Below are 24,216 nucleotides of genomic sequence, written 5' to 3'. Positions count from 1 at the left end.
ATATATTCTGGTTGGCTGTGGGTCCTGAACATAATGAATCCAACTGATCAACGGATGTTACATTTTAGGAGATAGCTCATTCAGCTGTGTCTGCACCAAAACATATTGTTCTGCTCTGAATTTATGGCTGGACTGGAGCCAGTATTATGACATGGTTCTGTTTATCTCCATCAATGGTGGAAATGCTCTATCTCAAAATGCCTCACTGCTGACCTCCAACATTAAACCCCTTGGCCAGTCTCGATTAGATCCTCGTGAATAATGTACAATTCTTCAGTCCATTGAATAAAGCTAAGAAGAAAATCTATAAATCAAGGAAGAAACACAAAATGTTCGTAAAGGCAAAAAAAAGGACATAATAATTGACAAATTCCTTCTGAGAACTGGGCATCATCGGTGATGCTGTTTGTAGACTGTGCTTATCCTAGCTTGCATTTACGATACCTTTGAAGTATTGAATAATTGTATTTTTATTAAATGCCCTTCAACTTAGTGTTCACCTTCATCCCACACAATTTTGTTTGTTCAGTATTTTGGAGAAAACTATTCTTATTGGATTTCATGTGAATTAAACAGTTCGCTACTGCTGTCACTTCATTGTCAACTTTCTAATCCAGTAAACCCTTTTATTTCTTTATTTGAACTGGGAGCACAGAAAGAATTCTGTGATAAATTTCCCAACAGACCTTCAATCCCAAATTTTCCAAAATTGGCTGCAAGCTTATCTCTTTTCTTCCAAGAGGAGGTGTAACTTGAGGAGAATGTGAGTGAATGGTAAAGAGCTGTCTGTGAAAATGGCACGCCACAGTCTGGTGGAGTCAAAGGCTGTTTTTTCCTGTCCTTTTCATAGGTTTGTACAGAATTGCACAACACATACCTGCATGACCAGTGCTACCACATAAGAAGTTAAACAAGTACCAGAGCAAAATCTTTTTGAATCTTTTTGTAAGTGCCAGGCAGTCTCATTTCCCTTGGTGTGGACTCATTTGATGAAAGAGATTTTGTTCACAAAGTGGTTTTTGACTGCTTCATGTTACTGTAGCCAGAAGCAGCAAACATCAAGGCCCAAGTTCACAGAAAATTACATTGGTCATCTGTAATAGAAATAAACTTCAGAATGCATCCATTAAAGCACAATCAATCGAAAGAATGAGTAAATACATCTCAAAACTTTTAAGTAGTGGATATTTGTATTTCTGGCTGAAAATCCTAAACACTCAAAGCTAGACTGAAGGCAAATATTGATGTGACTTCATGATATGTCAAGAGGGAATGCCAGCTGGGAAGGTTAGCCAGGGCAGGAGAGGAAGATAGAAGTGGAGCAGGGAAAAGTTACCAGCAATAGAAGATGGCTGGAGGGGAGACCACAGCTTCTGCCGCCCTTTCATGGCTGAGTTCTAACCCACACAGCAACAAAGTTCTAAAGTTGCCTTTAAGCCTTACTGTGGGAGCATGACTCCAAAACTGCCTCCATGTCTTCAGCAAACACTCAAACGCTGCAAACCTGTTGTTGTAGAAGGACTGTCGTGCACAGACAGCAATCATGTTTTTGGTATTCATCAGATTACTCTCGTCAACTTTCCTTCCGACTTGGGTGTGATGGGGTGAAGTTAATATGTAAGCCATTGTAAATGTGTTCACCCTTTGCTTTCCAGGCCTAAAACTAAACCCACTGCCCTCTCCTCTCCCCAAACCCTCCCCTCCCATTTCCTTCCCTCCTCTTCCCATTGTCATTTACCATCCATAGCTTCACAGACAGATTCACTTTTTCCCCCCTCCTAGGTCAACATCTCTCTGCAAGCAAATATCTCCAACAAAGCATTTCTCACTCATTTTCTTGGAAATAATTTTAGTTCTTCCTCACTGATAACTGAAAAAGTGGAAGATTAGAGCAGATTTATCATGAGGCACAAGGGAGGAAAGCAAGGATAAGTGGTCTAAAGTGAGTTCCAAACTGAAATCTAAAGTTGCCTTGAAACTTCTTTTTACTCACTTAGGGGAGCTCTGTTTGTTAGGAATGAAATCATGCACTAAAGAACAGGCGTTTGCTATGACAGATCTTCAACACTTTCTCCAGTCAAAATGAGCAGTACAGTCAATCTTATGGGTTCCAGAAGCTGAGAGATACACACTCTGCAGCTCTGGATATAAACAGCTTCTTGCAAGCGATGAGCGGTGAGTAACCGACTAACTATTTGTAGCAAAAGTCCATTGATTCATTAAGGACTTTCGAAGAAGAAAGTTTGCCTTCCTTCCCTGGTCTGGTCTAACTGTGAAACCAGACTGAACAATGCACAGAAATTAAATTCCTTCTTCAGAGTGCACCAAAATTCATGATTTTTAAATGGATAGCTTTGTTTAAAAAAGTTATGGGGACAAGTTACAGAGGCAGGGGTGTCAAGAAATCAGAGGTTTCCAAGAATGTGTGGTTTGAAGTTTACCCTAGATAGGTTTCCTGCACTCCTTCGGAAGTCAGCTGAGTTCAGTGGTTCTCAAACTTTTTTTTCCATTCACATACCACTTTTAAGTAATCCCTTACTAACCACAGAGCACCTATGTCATCCTATCCTGTAGGAATGGGCATGGCAGGGAGAACAACAGAGCATCCCACAAGAGGAAGAAGATCCAAGCAGCATTACTGGGTCAAGGCATGATTCTGGAAGGTGCTCTGATCTTGAAACTTGGAAAGCCCTGCCCTGGCCTTGGAAGAATCAATAACATGTTGCTTAAGAGTGTCTGATTGGGTGGGGGGGGGGGGGGGTGCAGGATGAGCTTGTGGATCTGAGAGGATTCTGAATCCTGTCAGTCTATCAGCCATCAAGGTGAAACTGTTCTCATCTTCCATCACAAGAATGGAAAATCCAATTAACAGGCTTAACTACCAGGCAGTTTCAATTGAAGCTGCAGGCTTCATACGAAAGTTAAGCTAACATTCTGCCTCCTGGATGTGAACTAACTTCCTGCCTTTGCCCTGACTCTGCTAAACCCAAAGATGATGGCATTAGAAGTGCTTTGATTTTTTAATATTTTGTCAGCTGATCTGAAACTTAATTTTGTTTATTAAAGTTCAGTTTATGACCTCCTTGTGATTCACTAGCTGGCACAATGGAAGACATGGAAGGTTTTATTCAAAAGGGTGATTTGTTTCTTGCAATCAAATGATTATAGTGCCAAATTATAGGACAAATCCTTTGTTCAACTGTAAAACATGAAATTCGGCAGACACTGTGGTCGAAGTAAAAACACGATGCTGGAGAAACTCGGCAAACAGTGGACTTTATATAGCAAAGATAAAGATACATAACCAACATTTCTGAATTGAGCTCTTCATCCAGATATGAAAAAATGTTTGTAGGCACCCAAAACACATGGTAGTGGATGAGGGGCTAAGGGAGGAGAATGGTCCCAAAGGCAGGAGGTAATAGGGGACCAGAAACAGGGAGAACACCCCCCCCCCCCCATTGAGGACCAGAGGAGATGATTCCACAGGACGGTGACCTCAGTGGCAGACCAGTGAGTGGATGAGCAGCTGAGGGACCCATGCTGGCTATGGGCAACTTGCAGTCAGAGGACCCACATGGGATGCAGGCCTGCTGGAGACTGACTTGTAGGAACCAGGTATCAGAGCCAAGGTTCGAGAAGGTATTGAATGCTCCCAAAAGACCTTGGCTGCTGAAGGCTTTCTGATTGTGTCGGAGGTTTGGATCTGGAGCTCGGGTCGCCGATGGATCGAACTGGGGTCTGTGCGACTACAGAGGCCGTGGGAGCACTGGAGATGAATTCATGGACACTCAGTGACTCTGAAGGGTCTCTCTCCCTAATCTTTCTCTCATTTTTAGGGGTTCCGGGCTCATGCCTACTCTTTGCCTCAAGGCAGGCAAATGTTAAAGTACATCATGTAAGTTATATTTAAATTTATTATCATATGACAATAAAAGGAATGAACCTTAAAATCGCTGGTTCAGATCCTCAACAAAAGCATTAATATTATTTTTTTCAAACTATGGTAGCATTCTCACTACTCCTTGATTCACATTCTTTTGAATCCATGTGGATGAAAAGCAACATTGATGTCACTTTCAGTACTACATCAGGAAATGAGGCATCCATTTTGTATGTAGCTAGACTCTCAATTTCTTGTGTTCCCATGGGTTATAAAGCAGCCCAAAATTTAAACCAAGCCACATCAAAAAACTGAAGCATTTTATCTGCAAAGGTTCTTTTTCTTGCCATATTTCACAATTAATAAAGTAGACTATAATACAGCTGGATGTTTAATTTAACTGTGTAATTGCAGTTTGCAAAAATATATCTGGAATCCCAGAAGAAAAATTAGTAACAGATCAAAGATGATCTAGTTGGCTCCCACTAACTCTGAACAGATGTATGTAACATGACATCCTTTTGAGATTTTGTTCTAACATGCTATTTAAATCACAGTCCACTGGAACTCATCCTCTGTAAAGTTCACACACCAGCTTTAAAATGAAATAAACTTCAGATCTGCTGTAGGTTGTTCTAACAAGAACTAGTCAGTACAAGCTGTCAGCAGGAGAGCAATGCAATGTTTGTCAAAGCTGTCATAGGCAAGTTTTCTTGCCAACTGAATTGATGGCTAATATCTGTTCAGCCTGTTTGGGGGATTTATTAGCTTGCATTTAGAGCACATAAGAATGTCATCTGTCCCACTGATCCATGTTAGTGTTTTATTCGATCTAAGCCTTCTCAATTCTTGTCTGCTTACCTTTCATCTATTCCTTTCTCACTCACATGTTTATCTAATCTCTCTTTAGATGCATTAGTATTTGTTAATGCATGTCCCAGTGACAAGTGAACCTTTGTTTCAGTGTTTATCCTACAGAGTCAGGCATTCAGTGACATGTTCATAGGATTTCATTAGTTGAGAAGCTATATTTCATCATTCTTTTCTCCCCTCCTCGCTAGACCACAACTCCACAGGAAACTCTCATCTCATCAGCTCAAACATTAGGAGCAAAGAGTTACAAATAATTGGTGCTGTAAGATATAAACACTGTGGTAATTTCCTCATTTGGAATAGTGCTCTCCACATGTGACTTGACTGTTAGTGTCTTTTACTGATCTCACTGGATTAGGGTCCTGACTGTTCGGAGCTGTGCGCAGCTTGTGGCAGTATCAAGATACATTAAACGATTTTTGCAGAGGATGCCAAAAATAGTGCCACCACTATTACCTTTAATAGCACATTGAGCTTTACCTACTGTCGATCCTACATTTGCCTTCATTTGGTGTGGACCACACAAAGAAAAAATTGATCAATGTAGTAGAGTGGGCCAGTGATCAAAGGCTGAGTTGGAGGGGTAGTCCAGTTCAGTGATCAGACACTGGATGCAGGGTTGGTGCTCAAAAGGTTGGGGCCAGGAATCAAGAATAGGGCACAACGGGGAGAGAAGGGATGGTCAGACAATGGGAACCAGAGTAGAGGGAATCTAGAATGGGGGGTGTAGTTCGAGGATGGGATGTAGTGGGATGGAACAACCAAAGAATGGGGGACTTGGCGAAGGCAAGGGGAATCTTTAATGAGAGCACCAGTGGGTTAGCAGTTTCATGGTGGGGGAGATGGTTTTGATCTGCTTTGAAGGCCTAGTTGACTGCTGAAGGTTAATATTAAGTGGTCATTGGGGAGATTGGTAGTAGAGGCTGGCGGGGTGGGGGGGGGGGGGGGATGCTGCTAGAAAACCATGCCTGTTGCAATTCTCCATAATACCAATTTTTTGTTCCCACGTTATAAGTGGAGATGCTTCCCTGTGGGAAGTTTTTGTCTCAACAATAGCACCCCTGTGGGTGCATGTCTCTAGGCAAGTGAATTTTCATTGGATTTTTAGCAGAAGAGAAAAGGTTTTTGATTTAATTAACTAGAAATAGATGTTAAATTGTTTAATGAAGTATCATTGCACAAGTATCAAAAGAAGAGATTGCCTTGTCAGTTTCCAGAGCAAATCGCTTAAGTGGCCTCCTGCCTTGAAATGGCTGTTGTTCTTGGTAAAGTTCTCGAATTTACAGTACATTTCATGTTTATTTACCTTTTTTCTCATAAAGATTGTAAGAGCAAACTTTTATACCCTATCTCAATTTTTTTGTGAATTCAGTAAGGCGGCTTACTTTACTTGAACTGCCAGGACCTGCAAGTACATAGTATTACCTGAGAAGGTTTCCATTCTGACAGTCTGCATTGTTTCCCAGGGAGTCTTCATTAGGGAATCAAGTTACCAATCATATTGAGCTCACAAGCATGATTCATGCCAGGAACTCCACAGTCAAATTCTAAGAGTCATGTGAAACGATTGGGAAAAGATTGTTACGGTGTTTATGTCCTGAGTAAACAGCAATATATGAATGATTGTGCAAGCCATCGGCTGGCACCAGAGGTGAAATCCCCTTTCCCAGGCACAGACAACTCATAATCTTCAAGCAGCACGTCACCATTCGACAGCTTGATTTCATCAGATTGCAGCTGTTCAGAAAGCATTAGCATTTTATCAGGCAGGATAGTGAACTTCTCCACGGCAACACCTGAACAATATTGAGTGTACTAATCATTCTTGACAGCATATTTGAAGAGAACAGGAAACAGCTTTTCAGTCTCCTCCTGAGCCTTGCCTTACATAGTCTCACACACACCTGTTCATTGTTCCCTGACACACAGCATAGTATTTAGAGCCCCCGCTTCCAAATCTCATCTCATCTCTTCCACCCACCAGTAAGTCAAAAGTAAAACACGAAAAACTGCAGATGCCGTGATGGAAGTAAAAACGCAATGCTGGAGAGCACAGCTGGTCAAACTGTCATTTATAGAGCAGAGATAAAGATGCATAACCACGTTTCTGGCTTGATCCCTTCATCAAGGAATGAAAAAATGTCGGCAGGTGCTCAAACAAGATGGTATTCATCATGAGAAGTTGAGAGCACAGCAGTCAATGCTGTGTAGGTACCTTAGACAGGGACCAAACTGGGAGGCCTGAAAACTGGGGCTGGGCCCAAATATGAGAGTATTTCCCCCCTTCCCCTCCCCCCACCATCTTGCTTGGGTGCCTGTCGACATTTTTTTCATACTTTAATGACAGGCTCAAGTCCAAAATGTTGGCTATGTATCTTTACCTTTGCTCTATAAAGTACACTGTTTAACCAGCTGAGTTTTTCCAGCTTTGTGTTTTTAGAGAATAAATGTCTTGTATCAAATTTAGTAGTGCATAAATTAATATGGGCAGTGACTTTGAGGTTCAGTCATCCACTCCTCTTGGACAGACGCAAGAGCACAGAAGCATTTTCTTTGCATGCTTGCATTGAGAATAAATATTGCACAGGACTTTTAATTCACTGTTATGCAGAAGTAGTAATAAATAATACATTGCTATTTTACCTTACCATGTATGAAGTAATATAAACAGTCTCCTGTTATGAAACTTGCAGTAAAACTGGTAAAGTTTCTTATATTAATTACGGCCTGTCTTCACACCAATCCCTCCTCCCACTGCCTCAGATCTGCAGAAATGGGCAACAGCTAATCAGCTGTACTTCTCCTTGAAAAATTCCAATGAAGAAAGTGATATGTATCCCCAGGGATAAGAATGCCTCTCCTCCTCCAGAGATGTCTGGAGTGGTGTAACATACACTAGCTCAAAGTGATATCTTCTCCTTCTCTAAGTGGCAGACGTTAATTCGATCACAATAAGCGTCCTGAAAATATGTGCTTCTATCACCAAACAGACAGGTCTTATCAACATCATTATCTGCAAGATGATCCAAACAATAACTGAGCCTAATCGAGACCGTCTACGTGCTCGTAGGTGGAATAATTTAATTGAAATATTGTGGAGAATCATGGAGGAATTTGAGGAGGAAAGTAAGGCTGAGCTGAATAGCCATCGGAGAAACCGCCTGGTTATCTTGTGGTATTTTGAATGGCTATATAACAACAGAAAAATATAGAGGAGGGAGAGACCACAGGGCCTGATGTCCTCAATAAATTCAATGAGCAACAATGGCGTGAGAATCTTAGAATGTCTCAGAGTACTTCTGAATTTATTGCGAGATCCAGAGCACCGACTGCCAAAAGCACGTGGCCCCTCAGTGCAGACTTGCATTAGCTTTGTGGTGGTTTCACTCCCTCAGTGTTCTGTTTGGTGTGGATATCCACGGTGGTGCGCCAAGTGACTGTCAGATTGAAGGAAACCCTCATGAAACGTTTCATTAATCTGCCAAGTGGAGTTCATCTTCAGGAGACAATAGATGCATTTGCAAAAAGGGGTGGCTATCCAATGTGTGCTGATGCCATCGATGGCACACATATTCCCAACATTGCCCCACGTGATCACCCATCAGCCTACTACAATTGAAAAGGGTGACACTCGATTAGTCTTCAAGCTATTGTTGACCACAACTACCGGCAAGGATCATGGCCTGAGTTACAATTATTTGTCCTCACTTATTAATGGTTTCCATATGTCAATCAATGCTTTGTCCTCTTGTGTTTCCAGCTTCACAGATGTGTATGTGGGTTACTCTGGTCGCAGCCTTGATGCTCGTGTTCTAGCCAACTCTCCCATTTACAGAAAAGCCGAAGATACAGGCAGTTAAATATCCCCCATGAAGTAAGTGAATGTGCCACACTCTACAGTAATGCTTGCAACATTTACATGAAAAAATCTCTAGCATGCAAGAAAGACCTTAAGTTGTTTTTTATATGTGCATATAAGTATGTAGGTGTGTGTGTGTGTGTGTGTGTAATATTTAAAGGTTAGTATTTATTAACATATATCTATATGTATGTTTATGTATATATATAGGTCCAACCCCTGCATTGTACAACAGTTGCAGGAGGAATGGGAGCATTGCCTGTTTGTGCTGCCTGGCTCTATGAGAAACCTATACTTCTGCATTGCTTTACCCACAGGTCTCCAAGATTGTTGACAAGAGTGAAAATCCATGCACATTTGATCAGGGACCCTGCCTACCCACTCAGGAATTGGCTGATGAAGGGGTTTACACAACACCACATTCTCAATCACCGTAAGCACAAATTCAACCACGAACTGAGCTCTGCACGAATGGTTGTGGAGAATGCTTTTGGACATCTCAAGGGTCGCCGGAGGTGCCTGGCCTAATGACTGGATATTAGTAGCACTTTTGTGTCTGAGGATGTTGTTGCCTGTTGCGTGCTGCAGAACAAATGTGAGATTAACAAGGAGCACTTCCTGGAAGAGTAGATGACTGAGGAAGCAGATCTCCCTCTGCCAGATAGGATTCCTTATTGGGGTGCAACATCCCAAGGTCACCAGGCTATACATGAGGCTATTATGTCTGTTTTGAGTGAGCATCAGGCAGACAACTGAGGCATCTCACTGAAATGTCAATAAAAAAGTTTATTGCACATTGGAGAAAGTAGTGCATTTTGGAATAAACATTTTAAAGTCATGAATAACATTATATAAATGTTTTAACTGCTAACATCTAATAAATAAAACTATGTATAATTGTAAATATAAACTGCTGTTCATCTTCCAAAACTATGTACAAGGTATTTACTTGACATTTTCAGTTCCCCTCTTCCTCTAATAACTGAACATAACAGGAGGTGAAAGGGGAATGGAAAGAATCATCTGCAGACACCTTGCCACTATTTAGTAACAAGTGTCCAGATGCTGAGGGGGTTGGAATGTAGATGGGGTTGTCCATTGGGGAAGGTAGGCGGTGGTGGGAGGAGGTAGGAAGCTGGAAGGGGGAAGGCTGAGGAAGGCAGTAGGAGGGAGGAGAATTGAATGGGGAAGGCTGATGGAGGAGGGAGGAGCATGGAAGGAGGACTGATTGGTGGAGGGAGGAGGAATGTGGCTGCAGGGAGGAGAAAGAAGGCTGGAGGCGAGGAAGGAGGCTGGCTGAAGGAGAAAGGTGTCTGGAGGGTGGAGGGCCAAGGCTGGAGGGTGGAGGACGGAGGTTGAATGCACGCAAGAACACCAATCAATGAGGCGAGGTCCCTCATCACGCCCGTCTGGGCCTGCAACTCTTGTCGAATCTCTGTTATCAGCCTTGAGAAACCATCAGCATTTGCCTGGTGCTCCTTCTGGTCAACCTCCCATTCCTGTCTGTCCGCATGCTAGTACGCTCACATCAGCGCCTCCACCATCTCCTCCTGCCTGTCCCAGTAATTGCGGTCGCAGTCCTGATCCTCCTGCTCAATTTCCTGCAGCAACCCACGGATCTCTGATATCTCCTCCTGTGTCTTTGCAGGCTTCCTCCTCTTCTTTCTCTCTTTGGTTCCTGGATATCGGAGCAACACATTGGAGATTGGAAAGATGGAACATTATGGGCAAGAACTCATCAAAACACTGCAAGCAAATTGAACAGATGAGAAAGCATCTGATGAGGTGCTGGGGCCACTTCTCTCTTCGGGGCAGTTGAGGTCCTCAGGACGGCTGAGGTACGGGGAGTGGAGGAGGTAGCAGGAGTGGATGAGGTACTGGGGGAGATAAGGCATATGCGACAGATGAGGAGCTGGGATTGGATGGGAGATCTGGGATGGATGAGGTACAGGGGCATTCGTAACCTCCATCTCCTCCTGCAGTCTCAAATTGTATTCAGGTGACTGTACAGGAGCCCTCTCACTAGGGTCCATGTTGGCTACCAGGGACAGGGCTCTGCTAGTTTGCCTGGTTATAATATGGCCAGTTCAGCCACTCCCTCCTACTCCTCCCATTGTGATCCATAACTTGCAGAAACTTCCTCCGATGGGTCTTCAGTTTATTGATAACTTGGGATGTGTCCCTGGAAAACCCCACGTCCCTGAGCCTAGCTGCAATCCATTCATAAATTAGGCCATTTTTAATGGTATCTGTTAATTTAAAAGATCCAGCCTCTACTAAACTCAGTGAGAGAAGCTCCTGCACCTCCCTATTTACCCCCCCCCCCCACCTCAGTTTATGACCATACTTTTAAGTTGTATTTTAAATTATACCGAATTGGGAAGAGGTTGACCCACCTTATACCTTATCTGACGACTCCAGCAGACTGTTTCACCATGCAGTCAAATAAAAATGTCATCAACGCATCTCTATTTTGTCCCTGGATAGTCCATGTCTCTTTCACACTGGGCTAATTGGCACGTAGGCATCAGATGATCCCGGGAATGATACAACCTACCTAGGCGGATCATCCCCAACATGATTTGATGTCTGTGTGCCAATTCGTGAGCGTTCACACTGGCTCTTTAATCAGTATATTGGCTGTTGATTGCTAGGATAAGGTGCCAGTGTGAAAGGGGTTATTGAGTCCCATTCCCCAATTCTAGCCATCTTCAAGATCCCCCTTTGAGAGTAGGATTAGATTGGATTACGACCACCCTTTATGATGCTAATTTACAGAACAAAACAACTCACATGCTGATTCTCTTTCCCTCATGTCACCTGTGGTTTGATCACTCCTTAATTTAAATCCATCTCTTTTGGTATCCTCGCACAAGAAAGACGTGCTGCTCAGAAAATTTATGATATCTATCCCTAAGTTTGAAAACTGTTCAATTTTTCTCTTAATCTGCCCCAAATCATACAGAACAGGGAGATGAACTCCAGCCTGCTCGAGAGAGAGAGGGAGAGTGTGTGTATGCGCGCGTGCACGCGCATTCCTTTCATTCCTGTCCTCATTCCAGTAAAATCTCCTGGTGCCCTCTCCAAGATCTTGATATTCCTGCTAAAATCACAGGCAGTAGGAGGGAGGAGTACAAGCTGGAATTGCTTGTACTGTTTTGGTTTGTCCTCACCAATGGTTTATAAAGGCTCAGCATCTCTCCTCTTTTTAAAGCCATCTTTACAAATACACCTTTCAGTTTAGATCACAGCTGCTCATTACGTACCCACAAACTGATCATTTAACACTTATTGGCATTAAAAAGTCCTCTGTAATTTACTACTGGTCCATCCAAGGTGCTATGACTAATCTCTTCTGTTTATCATTTCCCTGATACATATCAGCAAACTGGCCAATAGATTTCAAATGCATATAATTTGATATAAACATCAATACCATAGGGAAAACAATTCAGTCTTTAAAAATGACTCTTCCAGGGTGGCCATTCTAAAAAGAAGGCATGATCATAGGTTGTCATATGACCATGTCCTATGACCATGTCATCCTTTTGAAATGGCCACCCTACTCTGTTCTGTAATTTGCCCATTTTTATCCCATAGCTAAATTTGCTTCATGCAATGTCTGCTCCTTTATTGTCATGCCTATTGTGTGGCAGGCTCTAAAGGTCGTCATAGCCAAAGGGTGGTAGAGGGGACAAGCTCCCACTGTTACACAAATGCTCTTCATGGCGTGTGTCTCAAACAGCCTCTGTCAACCAGGTCCAGCTCCTGGCCTTCATATGTGGCATAGTTCTTATGCCTGGTGGAGCTGTTCTCACTGACAGGAGATGGGGCAAAGGTGGGCCACTGGCGCCTTGAAACCAGTTTCTCTGGGCAAATGGGGCTTGTTAACCAAGGAGGGTGACCCATCCAGGAGAGGGAAAACTCTGATTTTGACCCTCTGCTGCCTTGTGGCTCTGCCCACTCATGAGAAAGGCTTTGGAAGTAAATCCTGAGGAAAAATCTGGAGTCAAAGTCCTGAAAGTGGCTGACTGCTGTACCCAGCACTGGCATGGCAACTCCTGCGATGCTGATGGCACTAAACTCTATCGACTTTCACTGCTCCTGTGGACCTATCATTAGCTTGGTCCCACTACATGGACAACAGACAGATCTCCATATCAACTCTGCCCTGGCTTGCACCCGGGAGAGGCCACTCCAACTTCTCTTTATGCACAGTATCCATGGTCGACCACGACCAACTGAGTCCACACACATTGTGCGGCATTTCATCAAAAAACATCAGAAAATTCATATATACCAAAGACCGCAATTCTCAAGAACTCCCTTGCTCACTGGATCAAAAATGAGAGACAGATTTATGTGGCAATCTTCTTCTCACTAGATGACATTATTATCTATTTTGTAATACCCGATCAATCTGAGTGTCATTACAGAACTGTAGTTGTATCTCCCACGTTCCAACAGGAATGATGTTAAACTTATTGCCTTTAGTGTTATGAGGCATGCAATGTAAATGTCTTTATTTCCAGTTTGACAGGTTGCTTTGAACTCACAGAATGAAACTGGAAAATTTGTCATTTAAAGCATAAGTACTGGACCAAAATACTCACCAAAAACATGCCAGGATATGTTTTCCTCCACTCTAACCATGGAAATTCACCCTTCCTAAGGCATATAATAAAGGAAGAGTAATTGAAATATATCAGATTCCAGCTCCCATGTTTCCCCAGATGTCCGTAAACGGATTCTCAAAGAGTCCAAATTTTGCCTGTTCCCACTGTAGGTGATAAGCAGGTGTAGAATAGACAACCTGAACTCTCAACCCCTTTCTGAAAGGATCTGCTGCTTGGAGGCATGTAAATACTGGGGCAATAACTAGACATCTAAGCAGTCAATGACTAACAGGCTCCTTTTGGCAGAATCTGGCATCCTGACAAGAACCAACAAAAGGAGAAATGCAGGCATTAACATCCTTGCAAATGCACCTCATCCCAGAACCCCTTGGGAAAATCAACCCCCACCTGGTCAACGTGTTCAAATGAAGTTGATTGAATTTCTGCTCCCATTCCTTAAAGTGGGGAAAAAACCACAATCTAGGAACTTATAAAGCTCAAGCAAGGCATCATGTAAATATTAATCTTTATGTAATGTCATTGTTGCTACTCCCTCCAACATCAGTAATGCTTTGATTGGCTTTGGTTCAATTTTCTTCTTATTTGAAACTTCCGCACCGATAGTTCAAGTACAATACCTTCAACAAATGGTGAATTATTTTGCAGCTGAGAATTAGAGGTTACAATTCAAGTTTAGCAAAATCTGACATGAAGTGATTCAATGATGACCTGATAGCAATAAATTATTCTTCCCCACAAAGCAAATGGATACATTGATGGGCTTTGTAACAATATTCGAATTATTGGGGATGGCCTCCAGAAAACATTAATCTTGCTTCATGTGTGAGCCCTGATCATGAGAGACAGCCCCAGGTTACAGGTTGAGGGGTCACAGCCAACACTGTTATCACTCAGTGCCTTTCCACTCATTCCCAAAGACACGTTCATTCACTTCATTCTCATTTATGCACCTGCACACAACCACGTTCAAAGTTATCCCTCACACATACCCTCAGAGTTATATGGTAGGATTTATTTTCCTATTTAGCCTGATGCTGGGAAAGCGTTTTAGTTTTAATATTACCCTGGGGAGTGTTAAATAATTCATTGAAATATTGCTCAACATATTACCAACCTTTACTGTAAGTGCATAAATATAATTGTTAAGATCATTTATGTCATTTAAATATATAGAAGGAAGTTAAAAATATCACATGCTTGTTCTATTTCTGGAGTTTTATAACGTGTTTTCAGAAAAATTGTGTGCTACTGACATCAATGAGCAGATTAACAGAATAGTCACTGAGAACTACTTTGAAAAGAAACTCACAATAATTATTTTTTATATTTCTAGCAATAACATTCAAAGCAAGACTGTGGACAGATGAACAAAGCAGAATATGGGGTTGAGGGAATGCACACAATATAAATAACTCTCAGCCATAAGAGTTTCCACAGAATATAATTACAAAAGTAATCCATTCCCTAAGGGCCTCGTGTGCTGATTAAGATCATGTTGAAAATATGAGCAAACTACATCCTCATTTTTCTTGTCAGTGTCACAATGGATGTGTCTTAACAAGTTGGCCATTAATTAGAACGTTAAGTATTAACTTCTAATGTTGTCAGTTGTGTCCCTGGACGGCTCACGAACAAGATGCTCTTGGGTTCTGCCAACTGTGAACTAGGCTGCTCTTTGTAAACAAGTCAAGATGGAAAAAAAAAGCAAACAAGTCCAGACTTTTCTACTCATGAAAGATGTATGTTTATTTATTTCTAAAATAGTTATTAAAATATTTAAAACTGAAAACACTGAGGTCTCAATTCTAACACTGCCTGCTACCCATTTGGCAGAAAGCATCCAGAAGCAGCTAAATTGGAGCAAAAGCTTTACTAATCTTCTCCTGCATGGTCTGGCCAATTACATTCAAGATCCTTTTATTGTCATGTAATAAAACAGAAAATATACTATTGCAGGGAATCTCCTTTAGTCTGCTGTAAGGCAGATAAAGAGTAGACATTAGTATTGCCCAGTGCTCCTTACTGGAAGAGAAAGAGAATCTTTTCAGAGTCATTGAGTGTCCATGGATTCACCCCAAGCACTCTTACATCTTCTTCAGCCACACAGACCCTTATTCTATCCACTGGCAACCTGAGCTCCAGATCCAGAGGCGCTGAGCCCCTCGCTGGTCTGCTGCTGTGGTCACCATCTTGAAGGACATCTCCTATACTTCTCCTTCTCAACTGGGGAGGTGTTCTACCCTTTTCTGGTGACTTTCACCAATCCGCTGCTCCCCAAAACCTGTGACCCCCCTCGAGGCCGCTGCCAGTACAACCACTCCCATCTTGGGCACTGTGGTGGTACACCACCAGCCTACAGCAGGGGGCAACCTCTGTACCTGCAGGAGTGTAAGGGGACAGGACAACACCTGGCCGGCTGTCAATTAGTCAGCCTGAATGGATCAAGCCCCACACGGTCGGGTGTCAATCACCCTCCGCGATATAAGCCTGTGCCGGCCTCCTGAGGCCTCACTCAGAGTTGCTGCAGCCACAACCAGCCTGGTTCTGTGGAAGTCTTTGTGGATTAAAGCGTGTTGTAGTCTTTATCTTTGTGTGTGTCTGATTCTGGCTAACAGTGCACCACAGGCACAGACCCCATGGTTGCAGGATTTTAAATAGCAACACTATCAGCTCCTTTAACAGGCCATTTAAAGCTGGTATAGAGCCACCACCATTAGGCCTGGGCAGTTGGAGCCCACGGAGGAGCACAGTGTCTCCGCTCCCTGCTCCCCCTGGGTTCATATCAGCACCAGTGCTTTCATTAACCAGTTATAATTAAAAGTATTATAATACATTTTAAATTTATTATCTCTATTTTCAGAAATTGCAATAAAATCACTCTATTCCATTCCCTTTACTCTATCCTTTAAAAACTTGTTTTGACTTTTGACTCTTTTGAACTGTATTGTGAGCTCACCCTAGTGGCGTGCTGTCTGCTGAATCTGTGGGAACAAATCAAGAAAAAACATACGATTACATACAGTCAGTCAAAGTATTAGTGGATCACTAGTGTTGTCCCCAGTGGATGATAACATTAATGATGAAGTGGAGGATATGCTTTGTTGCTTGGCCTTTCATGTTAAAAACAAATCTAAAACATTCAGTTGATAAGTTGCTTTATCCTGCCCTGACTGGTTGATGGTACTTGCATCTATTTCCACAGTCAAAAATCCTTTCTTATTATGTCTTCAATATAATGCCAAATGCTGCATGAACTTTCTCCATTCAACCTCAGAGAGATACTGAAAAAAGTACTATTATCTAGAGGTAGCACAACTCCATATTTAAGACTAACAGTGAATTTATTCACTTGACTTCAAGGCCACCAGTCTATATATAAAACATCTCAAGCATTGCAGCTTGTCAGGGTCACCTTTAAATGTCTTAGTAACGTCATCTAGGCTCAGGCCTGAGGAGGGTGGTACTGCTAGGACTAGCCTACTGAGCCACGCCCAGAGGAGGAATGGAAAGGAAGTGTCTAAAACATTTTCTTGTTTGTTTCTTTGTGGATCAAGGGAGAGTATCTGGTGCACATCCATCACAGAAATATTGACTGCCATGCAAAAATTGAATCATGGTTATTTCAAATATCCCTGGATTGACTTCACAGACTTTGAACATATTGTAAAACAAGGTTTTAATGACCTTCTTCAGTCTGGCCATTTATTATTCTTCTCTTCTTTCCCCTTTCATGCATTTATTCCAATCCTCGACAAAATTAATTTGAAAAGTATGTCTCATTATATCAGTCCATACAGCTTCCAATACGCATTCTACTTCTTCAAATACCATTTTATAGGCCTTAATTTCAGAAGAGATCTTTTTAAGGTTTTGGGAGCCTTTCCGGCATTTCTACTACAACTGAATGGGTGTTGCCCCGGGAAGATCCATATCCATTCTGTGGCAGTTATAGTTTTGCTAGAGAAACATCATCTCCAGCCAACTGATGGAAGTGCTTGAAGAGATTCCCTAGCCTTTTGAGTATCTTCATCATGAGGTGATAATCCAGTCCCGTCAAATTATTCGATCTATCAAACTTAATGCAGGAAAAGAGTAAAGACATGGACCCAGAAAATCAGCAAGAACTCAAGGAAAGGGTTGGTGCTTTTAAGTCACTGCATTTTGTTGTATTTCACTGTGGATGTTGTTGTACACAAAATGCTGTCCTGTTTTGTTTCCTTTGATTGCAGTTTAAACACCCTCTCCCACCTCTCTGAACCATAATAGGAGATTTTGTTACATTTGCTATGATGCCTTTGGGTTGACTTACAGACATACCTTGTTAGGCCCATCTTCTTCTGGGACACCCAAAAATTCATCTTAATTGAAAGCAGCATGACAAAATTGGTTCCTTTTGGCTCTGTACTGGCCAGAACTGTGTACACTGTCCATCGATGGTCTAACTATAGCAATAGAAGGAATGATGTGTACATATAAAGATATATACACAGACATACATATATGGGTTTATGTATGGGTACATAAATATACACACAGATGCGCATACACACACACACACACACACACACACACACACACACACACACACACAGAGTCTTCCGACTTCCAGTAGGGTTTCCTGAGAGTGTGTAATGCGTTACTCACTATGTCATTGCTGGGGGCAGGATCCCCATAAATTGCTGGGGAGGGCAAATTACAGGGAACTTGGACCACAGTGTGAAAGGCCTGGGAGGTACTGCCTTCCCAGCCCAAGATGGGTCACTGCTTGCCCATGGCGAGAAAAGGCCTGGTGAAGTAATACACACATTGGCTAAAAGTGTTTAACTGTCAGGAACAGAATTCACTATTAAATGAGATGGAATCATGGACAATGGAAGAACACAGAAGGGACACAGCTATCTGGTTTAATCCATCAGTTGGTTTAAATTACTTTAATAAAAAGTAACACACATATAATTCATCTAATGTAATAAAATCACGCATTATGCTTCAAAGCGATGGTTGAAAGTATTTGAAATGGAAAGATACTGATGAGGAGTAGAAAAACAGATTTAAGAGAGCTCTGAAACATAAGGAACAGTTTAGAGAGAAAATTCCAGAATGAAGGGCTTTGGTGTTTGAATGCTACACCTCTCTTAATGTACTCACTGTTCTCGCCAGCAAAGGAATACAAGATACTCAATCTTTGGCCTGCTCTTATCACATCTATGTGGCTTGTCCATTTGAATTTTTCATCAGTGGGGACACCCAGAATTCTGGTGGGGTTTTGGCCATGAAGATATTTACTGTCTGGCATTTCTGCGACATGAATATCACTTGCCATTTAGGCAGTCAGGCAAGGGTTGCTTCATTTGCTGAGGAACTGCAAATAGAAATGATCCTGCAACATTGTGATGGAACGTCATTGATGGAGTAGCTTAAGATGTTTGGGCCTAAAACACTTCCCTCACCTCCCTGAGTAATTCATGCAGAGAGATCCTGAGGCTGGGATGATTGATCTCCAACAACCACAATAATCTTCCTGAAGATTTGACTTCATCCACACTGGAGAGCTTTCCCTTCGATGCCATAGATTTCAGTTTCTCAGGGCTCTGTGATACCATACTTGGGCAAATCCTCCTTTAACGTCAAGGACAGTCACTTTCACCTCTCACCTCTGGGGTTAAGTTCTTTGCTCCATGCATAGATCAATGCTGTGATGTGATCTGGAGCCAAAGGGTCCTTGCAACATGACAAGTAGATCACTGGAGGGAAAGTGGCACGAGGCATGCTCTCTATTTGTCTTGCTTTTAGTGAAAAGGACTTCATAAAGCAATTTTCCACATTGTTGGGCAGGGACCAGTGTTGTACTGGCTCTGAACGGCTAGATATGCAACTAGTTCTGGTCTTTGATAACACAGCCAAAATGTTGTCTTGACCCATGGCCTTAGTGGTGCCCAGTGCTCTCATGTGGAGTGAAGTAAATTGAATGAAGATTGGATTTCGTGACTATCTCAGGAGGAAGTCAAAATGAATAATCTCTCCGGCAGTTCCAACTGAATATGATTGCTGGGCCCCGCCATCATGAGGAATGATGCGCTTGCAATCTAATTTTCTACTACATTTTGCCATTAGATGTGGTAAGACAGCAAATCTATTATTTGTGAGATTGTTTAGGAGTATCTATTGCATGGTTTAGCATGTGTGTGTTCTGTGATGCAATGCCACCCAGCTGGCGACTCGTCATTAATAGGTGCTGTTCCTGCCAGACCCTCTACACTTCTATTGAACCAGAGCTATGAGAGTTTTGGTCATATACATAAGTACAATGTACAAAGGCACCAAACTTCCCACTTGCTGCAGTCACAAAAACACACAAGCTGTGCCAAGACATTAACAGAGATAATACATTTAAAAAGACAAATACATGAATAAATATTCACAGGTCCACTGGTTTGATAATTGCAGGCCACTGATGGTCTATGGTACATCCTGGATGTCCCCATTGGGTGTTGCCTGATCTTATCTGTGTATGCCCTATTTAGTCAGGTGCTCTCACTGTAAAGACAATCCTTTTTTTCCCTCTCTCCACAGGATTGCCATGTGCTCACTTTTCCCAATAGACTGAACCTCACCAGTTAGTTGGTGTGAATGAATCACCCTAAGGTCTTGGGATCAGAGTTCAACCTCTCGGAGTCCCGTCGACGTCTGCCCCTTGCGTTATCTCCACCCCCTGCCCTCGCCAAGTGATCTGTACCCTTCACCTCCACAACACGTCTCGGACAACCCTGCTTTCACCTGTCTGTCAAGCTCTAAGGAAAAACTCGGCATCCTGGCTTCCTCTTTCTTCTTTAAACCCATCTTTTTGATCATCCTTCCCTCGGACGTGTGTTATCATTAAACTAAATGGGTTGAACTTTTTTTTAACGTGTTTTGTTTGACGACCAGCGTCTTTGGGACTTGTGCGCCCTATAAAAACACCTCTTGGCCGTGATGAACTGAGAATTCAGGGCTGCCCAATTAAAAAAAGAGGGTGGAAGGAAGATGCCCAGAAAGGACAACGAGGTGGCACCTTTCTGGGATAACGGCGTTGAACCGATCGCAGTCAGTGACCCTGCGGGCATTGCTGGCCACTGGGTTCAAGGACTCCAGAACACTGGCAGACCCTTGCCTTGAGGATGAGCTCCGTGGGCTGGCCTGCCGTGTGAAAGCAGGGCAGGAAGGCGGCGTGGCGCTGGGGGATCCAGGGAGCCTGGAGTTTGAGTGGGTGACCTTTGTGTTTGGCCCAGACCCCTCTCCACCCTGACACCCAGAGAGAGAGAGAGAGAGAGAGAGAAGGGAAGGCACGTCCTTCCCCTCCCCGAGATCCCGCCTCGCTCCTCACCACCACTTGCTGGCTGGTCCTTGCTGGGAAAAGTCCGGAGAGAAGTTCGCACCGAGTACATCGTCATGGCGTCCGGGAGGCAGCAAACCTGCGAGGGGTGCAATGAGCAGCAGATTCCGAGATCGGTCTCCTGAAGCGGACGGGTTGAAGACAGCGCCGCACCGACGCCCAGCCGGACGCAAACGGGGAGAGCCTTCGCCCTGCCGTTGGTGGCCGAGTTTCGGGGGGTGGGGGATGGTTCAGGTCACGTCCCCCGAACGTGTGTGTTGCTGGAAGGGACTGGAGTGACCCTTGGAGGAGGATGCGCCCCGCTGGGCCACAGTAGCAAGTTGGCTGCGGTGGACTGCAAGTACCCTTGCCCCGGAGTCCGGGCTGGGACGCGGACCCTGCGAGAGGATCGGACCTGGCCGGCCAGACCTCACACTCTGCCCCGCAGCTGAGCGCCTGTGGATTGCGGGGACAATGAGGGGCGCCGGTTTGCGGACACTCACCTCGCTGCTGGCCTTGTGGCTCCTGTGTGACTGCGGGGCGTTCTCGCCAGGGCTGAGAATGGGCAGGAGGAGACCTGCCGCCGGCAGAGCTCTGCGGCCGGGAAGGACTATCCAACCAGGAGGTCCCACCAGCCGAAGCAGGATGGCGGCGCCGAGAACCCTCGCCGTCGGCAGGTCGCCGTCAGCACGGACGAGGAGCCCCGGCATCCCGGTGGGACGCGCCCGCTCTGGGATGGTCAGGGACACCAGCAGAGCCTCACGGCGCCGAGTGGCTCGCGTCCCCGCTTCTGGAAGACCCAGTGTGCTGTCCGGCATGGTGGGCAGGCAGCGACTGTGGGTCATCTCGGCACCTCATCCCTCCGATGGTTACTACAGGCTCATGCTCAGCCTACTCAAGGACGACGTGTACTGTGAGCTGGCAGAGAGGCACATCGCCCAGATGGTGCTGTTCCACCAGGAGGGAGAGGTGGCCGGCAAGGTCAGGAAGATCACCAGCCAGGGGAACATCTTGGAGGAACCTCTGGATGCCAAGGCCGTTCTCAAGCTGATGGACTTTCTGAAACTGGAGAGAGGTAAATTTAGCATGGTCTTACTGAAGAAGAATCTGCATTTGGAAGAAACGTACCCTTATCCGGTGAGACTGGAGGCAATGTATGAGGTCATTGATCAGGGTCCCATTAGGAAAATCGAGAGGCTGAGGCAGAAAGGCTTTGTGCAGAAGTGTAAGGCGGCAGGTGTGGAAGGGCAGGTGCTGGGGTCCAACCAGGGAGATAAAAAGAAAGCAGAGGAGCCCAGGCCAATGCCAAAGAAGGAGAACACAAAGATGACAGTTCCAAAGGAGGCGAAGGAAAGAACTCCAGAGAAAAAGAAAAAGGCCACAGTGAGAAAGCCCATCCGGATATCACTGAACACACATGGAGGATCTAAAATAGTTCGGACAACTGCTGTGCCCAGAACTACTCCTACATCTGCCAGCACCAGTAAACCAACCACTACCACTCCTACCACCACCTCTGTGCCCTCCGCAGCAGTCACGGAGAGGCAAGCGTACACAAGATCTCATGTAATAATTTCTCCAGCATTGCCAGAATTTCACAAACCTCCACAGGTTGCAGAAACTCCTTCAAGGTCCACAACTGAAGCTAACTCACCTGGTAGCAGTAAATGGCAGCAGAGACCCACCGCAGGAGCAAGAGCAATCGGGCCAGGTCAAACCAAGGTGCAGACTAGTCAACAGAAGTACAGTCAAAAGGACAAGAAGGAGGGAAATTCCCGCCAGAAGGGCCTGTTGCTGACACCCGGCCAACAGAAGCCAACCAAAGTCAAGTCAACAAATTCAAAAGCCACAACTAATAAGATCCTAACAAATGAATACGAGGATAAATATCAGCCTGACAAAGTCTTGTCCCCAAACACCAGGGAGGTGATTGAAGTGGAACGTGGACGTCAGAAAAATGGGAAGGGGCAGAAAAAGCCTAAAAAGCCAATAAAGGCTGAAAAGCAGAAGAAGCCTGTGAAGAATAAAAAAAAGAGGAAGAAAGTCGTACCTTTACTGAAAACCAAGCCCACAAAGGAAATTAGACATAATAATAAAAAAAGCAAGAAGCCAACCAAGAAAGAGGTCCTGAAACAGCCTAAGAATATTCCAGGAGGAACAAAGTCATTGGCATCTATTCTCGGCTATTATGAAAATAGGCGACGACTACTTGTAAGTGTTCCATATCCTTGGTAATGGAAAGAAGAGTAGGCATTGTTTTTGAAACCATGATTTGATTATGAGCAAATTACACAATAAGATTCCTCAAAGTAGTGACATGCTCCATCTCATGTTCCCCAAGCCAAGAGCCAAAAGAAACAGGATGTTTTATTGAAAGGAAAAATACAATGCTGGAAAAATTCAGCAGGTCGAATATTGTACTTTATTTCAATGTTTCTGGCTTGAGCCCTTCATCAAGATATGAGCAAAATGTAGACAAGCGTCTGAACAAAATGTTTATTAAAAGGATGTTTATTCAGCACTAATAGCTGAATATTTTATAATGAATTCTCCAAATCTCATCCATCACTCTATTCATATAATGTTCATTGATTTCCAATTGTTCAACATAACAATTATTCAATTGAATGATAAAGCAAATTAGGGTACTATTTATTTAAAGCACTTGGCATTTTTTTTGCAGAAAAATGATGATTGCACCAACTGAGCCTTTTTTGAGTTCAGGAAGAGAAACCGCTCATTATTTTCATAGTGTCTCCATTAGGTGCTGGTCCCATGTTTCTCACCTCAGTCCTGTGTGTCTCCATGGGTTCACTAAATTAAAACAAGATCAAATCAATTGGATTATGTTAGAAACAACATACACAATCTTTCACCTATTATCTTTTAACAATCAATGACAAAGCTATGGTCATTTTATTACTTTGATAATACCTTGTAAGAATATTAAAACATATAATTGGCTGAAAAAAAAATACTGCAGAAACGAGAAATCTGAAAAATAAAGGAAATATTGGAAATACTTAGCAGGCTTGGAAGAGTCTAAATAAAATAAAACGGAATTAGCATTTCAGGTTGATGACTGTCCACCAGAACACACTTAGCTGGTATCTGGTATTAAATAAATAAATGAGCCTTACTAGGAGATAATAATAGGGAACAATATATGGAGAGTTAGATTTGTTGGCTCACTAAAAAGAAAGTGTTAATATGTCTCTGTACTGCCTGGTCTAGTCAAAAAAAGATCCATGGAGAGGTGCCAGCACATCACACTTGAGAAGTTACATTTCAGAACAAATTCCTTGGATTGTTTGTTTATTTAGTTTATGTATGGTATAACTGCTAAAAGTCTTGGGACTGAATCTGATGTTGTGTCAATGTTGTGAACTCTAATAGATGGCAGATTTCTCAAAATTCAGAAGCAGCGCTTTCTAACTTTGTAAATCTCTGGACGAAACAGTAGAAATGGGCGAATAATGAATGTGATTTATGTGTAAGGGGAAATCACTTCCATAAATGAATTCATTTTTATGCTGCACCTTGGGAAGCTCAGTAAGATTTATAACTGCAGTGTCTTAATGTTTTGGATTTCTATTTAGTTATTTAATTAAAT

General features: G+C 43.3%; 2 protein-coding genes and 2 long non-coding RNA genes across 4 annotated transcripts in view; 2 read left to right on the top strand and 2 right to left on the bottom strand.

The window, feature by feature from the left end:
- The window catches only part of LOC138738661 (uncharacterized), a 66,746-nt gene extending 51,755 nt beyond the window's left edge, over window positions 1–14,991 (top strand). The window contains exons 2-5 of the long non-coding RNA XR_011341659.1: window positions 8,517–8,630; window positions 8,933–9,048; window positions 10,264–10,400; window positions 14,586–14,991. This is a non-coding gene — a long non-coding RNA (uncharacterized lncRNA). The remainder of the gene's footprint in view (window positions 1–8,516; window positions 8,631–8,932; window positions 9,049–10,263; window positions 10,401–14,585) is intronic.
- LOC138738660 (uncharacterized) lies at window positions 9,412–20,881 on the bottom strand. Its single transcript, XR_011341658.1, has 4 exons — window positions 20,616–20,881; window positions 17,570–17,694; window positions 13,229–13,283; window positions 9,412–10,293 (listed from the first exon to the last, which is right to left on the bottom strand). It is a non-coding gene; the product is annotated as an uncharacterized lncRNA (long non-coding RNA).
- ccdc80 (coiled-coil domain containing 80) overlaps window positions 20,384–24,216 on the top strand; it is a 28,955-nt gene continuing 25,122 nt past the window's right edge. Inside the window, exon 1 of the mRNA XM_069889283.1 lies at window positions 20,384–22,814. Within this exon, the coding sequence (XP_069745384.1) occupies window positions 21,078–22,814 (1,737 nt within the window). The 5' untranslated portion in view covers window positions 20,384–21,077. The remainder of the gene's footprint in view (window positions 22,815–24,216) is intronic.
- The window catches only part of slc35a5 (solute carrier family 35 member A5), a 72,261-nt gene continuing 71,105 nt past the window's right edge, over window positions 23,061–24,216 (bottom strand). The window contains exon 10 of the transcript XR_011341655.1: window positions 23,061–23,417. The gene's annotated coding sequence lies outside the window, so the exon portion shown is untranslated. The remainder of the gene's footprint in view (window positions 23,418–24,216) is intronic.

Source organism: Narcine bancroftii, chromosome 7, assembly GCF_036971445.1.
Source record: "Narcine bancroftii isolate sNarBan1 chromosome 7, sNarBan1.hap1, whole genome shotgun sequence".
In the NCBI taxonomy this organism is placed as follows: domain Eukaryota; kingdom Metazoa; phylum Chordata; class Chondrichthyes; order Torpediniformes; family Narcinidae; genus Narcine; species Narcine bancroftii.
Note: the sequence above shows the minus strand (reverse complement) of the source record. Positions and strands in the feature narration are given on the sequence as shown.